The sequence below is a fragment of the Rutidosis leptorrhynchoides genome, chromosome 5, assembly GCF_046630445.1.
Source record: "Rutidosis leptorrhynchoides isolate AG116_Rl617_1_P2 chromosome 5, CSIRO_AGI_Rlap_v1, whole genome shotgun sequence".
NCBI classification, from domain to species: Eukaryota; Viridiplantae; Streptophyta; class Magnoliopsida; order Asterales; family Asteraceae; genus Rutidosis; species Rutidosis leptorrhynchoides.
Window position 1 is genome coordinate 381,993,530 of NC_092337.1, and position 5,270 is coordinate 381,998,799.

Consider the following 5,270-nt stretch of genomic DNA (forward strand, 5'->3'; position numbering starts at 1 on the left):
TCAAAATCAAAGTTTCAAGTTCATAATATGCATTTCTTGACTCGGGAATCCAACCTACACATACGATAGGCTGTTTCGAAGGTAATTAAACATACAATACAACTAAACACTTACTAATAACATTTCATGGCATTCAGAGCATCAAAAGTTCATTTTAAAAGTTATCAAACCCTAACCAAGAATCACAAAATCAATAATCATGTTAGTGATATTTTCCAAATCAACCTACACATCAAATTGAAGCTAATGATGCTAGTAACACATTTAATACATGAACTTTAGCATTTAAACAACATTTAATCATCTAAAATTCAAGATTAAACAAACCCATTTCAAGTTCATGCTAGTTTATGCAAAACAACAAGATCGAGCAATTAAATCATATATTCATGCTAGACACGAGCCATAGACACTAACTAACACCATTTCAAGTCAAAATCACGAATTAGAGAAATCTAGAGTTTTAGAAATGTTACCCAAACGAGATGAAATTGGTACCAAAATGTAGAGGATGATGAGAGGATCAAGAATATGTAGTCGGATTTGTTGTGAGCTTCCTAGATCGAATTTAGATGACGAATGAATGATTTGGGTGTTTGAGAGTAAAAGTTGAAGTATAAAAAATGGTGGGAGGTGGATGAATGAAATGGATGGTGGTGGTGGGTTACTAGTTAACCAAATTTGCCCAAGTGGCAAGATTAGTCCCTCAAGTTTAGAAGCGGGTGCGCGAATTAACCGAATGAATATTTTAAAAATGAAAATTAACGAGAGATGTTATAATCGAATAACAGAAATATTAAGAACGTTAGTTAACGAAAGATACGAATTTAGATAACGAAAGATATTATCTAAAAAAAAAGACGGTGTCAAAAATAAATTTAACGGAAAAACGCGGGATGTTACACGGCGGACCACCAAGATGGTGCGACGTACCGTAAGCCTGAACAACCAAATCATAGTTTGATTCAACTCGAACTATATCCAACTCAAGCTATCTCTTTTAGCTCTTTGGCGGACGTGTATTCGACACTCTCCAAACTCGTTCTAGAACATTAGAGATCGCTTCACTTTCAACTTAGCAAATCCAATACAGTAAAATGGTTCATTGGATCACATTAAAATCACCAACAAGATATACACCCTTTTTTCTGCATAATGTAACTTGCGTGATCTTTTCGAGTATATAGTTTAATTCTAGTCCAAAGATTTAACCTTTATCAACCATATCAATCTAAACATGTTACTACATATTGTAGTAACAGTAAAAGATGGCTGTTGTTGTATCTTGTGCCTTTTATCAATAATGTTAAAATTCATATTAATTTCTTTTAATATGTAGTCAACGGGGGTCGAATTCCTAACCTCTCCTAAAGAAGGCAGATCATCAACCGCCGAACCACATCACAACTTCTCTCATAATCATTTTTGACCCTTTTACCTGGTTACCACCCAAGATATACTTAGATTCTAAATTTTAAGATATATATATATATATATATATATATATATATATATATATATATATATATATATATAGGGGCGGAGTCAGGATTGTAATTGATTGGGGTCACAACATACTTAGCACCAAAATTAAAATTAACTAATTATGATTAGCTACAAAAAGTCAAATTATCTTGATACCTCGAAACGTTGAGTACAGTATTTCTTTCATTTACACATAAAAAATATAGTTATCTTGAGTGAACTTAAACTATTTTAAGACTAAAATGTACATTTACTCAAATTTTACATCAGTTTAGGATTAACTAGGAGAAATTAACCACTCGCGTGTTCATCTCCCATAGTTGTATAACCAACGTAAATGTGGAAAATGAGATCATCTTCTAATTGATTTAGGACCTAATCAACTAAACTATGATAACTTATATGTTTATAAATTTTTAAATAGCTAGTATTAAATAGAATTTACAAATGCTTAGAATAAATTACACATGTATAATCATAATCATAACTTTAATAAACATAAAACTTAAAAAATAATAATAAATTAGATAGCATAAAATGATATAATTTTTTTTTGTTAATTCTTCAATAAATTTTGGAGTATATTGATTTATTAATTAAAAAACATTGGCCGCTGAATGTATGAGATTTTTCAATATATTAATTTGGGTATATTTTATATGGAGTAGTTAAATAAATGATGCATCTAATATCATCGCTCGTAATTAAGAAAAATCACAGCTCAAACATTTGGGGTTCATAAATCAATTGTTGGGCTTGAGAATAAGAAGTATGGGTCACATGTCTAAATTTAATGGGGTCACATAACTAAAAACCTAATACTTTATGCTAAATAGAGTATGAGTTTATGAGTTTACATGCTATTGAGTGGGGTCACAGGCCCCCACAATTTAATACGTACCTCCGCCCATATATATATATATATATATATATATATATATTTATTGGTAGGATCAAGAAGGTAGTAACCAATCGGGGGGAAGCGAGGGGAATCAAAATTTTTTTTTTCTTATCGTTTTTGAAAAAACTTTGTTCACGAACATTATAGATTGGATGAAAATATGAACATTTAATAAAGACACTTTATGATAAATATTTTTGTTTTGGCGGGAAAACGCTCGAAGAACTAATATATAACAATTATCGTGTTTTTCGAGCGTATGTTGAGGTTTTAAATATTAGGGTTTAGATATTAGGGTTTATAGGGTTTAGATATTAGGGTTTAGAAATTTAGGGTTTAGGGTTTAGATTTAGGGTTTAGATTTAGGGTTTAGATTGAGTTTTTAATACGAACGGTTTAAAGTTTAGGGTTTAGGTTTGGTGTTTTGGGTTTATGGAATAAACCCAAAACACCAAACACTAAACCCTAAATTCTAAACCCTAAACTCTAAATCGGGCTAAATTTTTACTTCACAAAACATGAAGAAAAAAAACGTTAACATTCTTCACGAACAATATTATCTTGAATGTTATTTTTATCGATCGTTTTTCCGCCTAAATAATAACATTCATCACGAAGTGTCTTTTCTAAATGTTCATATTTTCGTGTGATCTTGATGTCTGAAAAAAAATTCCAAAAAAACGAATTTTTTTTTTGCTTCCCCCCGCTTCCCCCGATTGGTTACTTCTCCATTGATCCTGCATATATATATATATATATATATATATATATATATATATATATATATATATATATATATATATATATATATATATATATATTGTTTTGATTAAGAGGAAAGTAGAATTTAGAAAGGAAAGAGATAAATACTTTTATTTTTTTATTTAAAAATTTCACGAACATTTAGATGTGAAAATATAAAAAAGTTTTTTAAAAAAATACACTTTGTAATAAGTGTTATTATTTTGATAAGAAAACACTCGAAAAATAACATTTATCACGATGAATGTTAATCTGGATGACGTGGATCATCACGATGAATGTTATTTTCAAGTATTTTCTTGTCAAAACTGTAACATTCATTATTAAGTGTATTTTTTTAAATGTAACATTCATCACTAAATGTATTTTTAAATATTCATATTTTTAAATGATTTTAACATTCATAACTAACTTAAAAAAACAATAATAAATAAAGTTACATCTTTTCCCTCATAAAATTCACTTATAATAATCCCGTATATATTATGTACTCCATTTCTCCGTATGGAATTAAATTAAACTAATATTGTATTATATAGGCATCTACATCATGCATGTGAGGTCAGATATTAACATTCATGATCCGAAAGTTACATATGCATGAGGTATGTCTAATGCTCAACATGGTCCCACATATCCTTTCTATAAATACCCCACATCCCAACTCAACATATAACCTCCAAATCATACTCATCATTGTTCTCTCATTCATTCTCTTATAAACAAAAAATTATGCATTACCAAACCGAATCTTGGGGAACTTACTTGCCACCACCACCACCACCTACAACCACCGTTAACGACCCGTTACATGGTATGGAACGGCTAGCTTCCGAGAACGCTGTCGTTATATTCAGTCTCAAAGGTTGTTGCATGTGTCATGCCATTAAAAGGCTCTTTTGTGGCATGGGGGTTAACCCAATTGTCTATGAGCTTGATCAACAACCTTTAGGGAAAGAAATGGAGAAAGCATTGGTGAGGCTGCTCGGTACTAATTCTCCGGTGCCGGTGGTCTTCATCGGCGGGAAACTTATCGGAGGAATGGATAGAGTTATGGCTTCTCATATTAATGGTACACTTGTTCCTCTTTTAAAAGAGGCAGGTGCACTTTGGCTTTAAGTGTTTTACTAAAATGTTACATTTACTAAATTTGTACAAAAAAATGTATACAAAATGATATGAACTAAAAGATGCATCAATTTGTACATATCATTTTGTAGACAATATTTTGTGAGATTATTAGTAAGTGTGACATTACTTTTTAAAAGTTATAAATTCTTTTCTTTCTTTGTTTTGGTAAGAAAGAAAAGATGGGGTTTACTTTAGTGTTTTTTTAGTATAAGTTTTTAGTTTCATTTTATGGTTTTTAGAAAGAAGTTATGATAAAAATGATGTAAAATTAGGAAATTTAGTGGAAGAGATAGAGGAAGAGGAGGATTTTGTGGGGTAGGTTAATTAGCTTGGTGTTTTTTTAGTAATCCGAGAAATGTAATTCTCTCCCTTCTCTCACTAATGACAATTAGTAATCTAACTCTTGCTAATTATTCTACATGTTTAATGTAGATTAATTGTTCAACAAGTTTATTTATACTTTTTTGTTTTTGTTACTATGTATGCGAATTTTCTTAATTTCTGTCGTGTATATATATATATATATATATATATATATATATATATATATATATATATATATATATATATATATATATATATATATATATATATATACTCCGTATATTATATAACCTATAAATTAAGAGTTGTTATAAAAGAAGATACTAGTAATTAACGAGTTCTAACATATTTATAAGACAATAACAAATCAACCTCAAGTTGCTAGTGAAAATTAATATAAACGTTCAATGTATATAAAAATTTATGCAGTAAATATGTTAAAAATTTAAAAACATGTACGTAAAGGTCGGTTGATTAAGTTATTCTGCATAAGTGGCTATCAAGTTGCCCAATGAAGCATATCACCCGGTAGAGGTGTGCACCATTTGGTTTCAAACCGAATAAACCGAATATCGAATCGAATCCAAAAAAAAAAAAAAATCAAACCGTATTTTTTTAACGGTTTTCGGATCGATCAAAACTGAATTCGTAATTCGGTTTTTGGTTT

General features: G+C 29.6%; 1 protein-coding gene across 1 annotated transcript; it reads left to right on the forward strand.

The window, feature by feature from the left end:
- The first annotated feature begins 3,880 nt into the window (after positions 1–3,880).
- On the forward strand, positions 3,881–4,736 carry LOC139848130 (putative glutaredoxin-C14). The gene has a single exon (XM_071837860.1). The coding sequence runs from the start codon at positions 3,881–3,883 to the stop codon at positions 4,265–4,267; it is 387 nt and encodes a 128-aa protein (XP_071693961.1). The 3' UTR covers positions 4,268–4,736.
- The last annotated feature ends 534 nt before the right edge of the window (positions 4,737–5,270 follow it).

What these genes read in the sequence shown, in the direction of transcription:
- LOC139848130 (XM_071837860.1), top strand. Translation starts at nt 3,881, where the DNA reads ATGCATTACCAAACCGAATCTTGGGGAACTTACTTGCCACCACCACCA.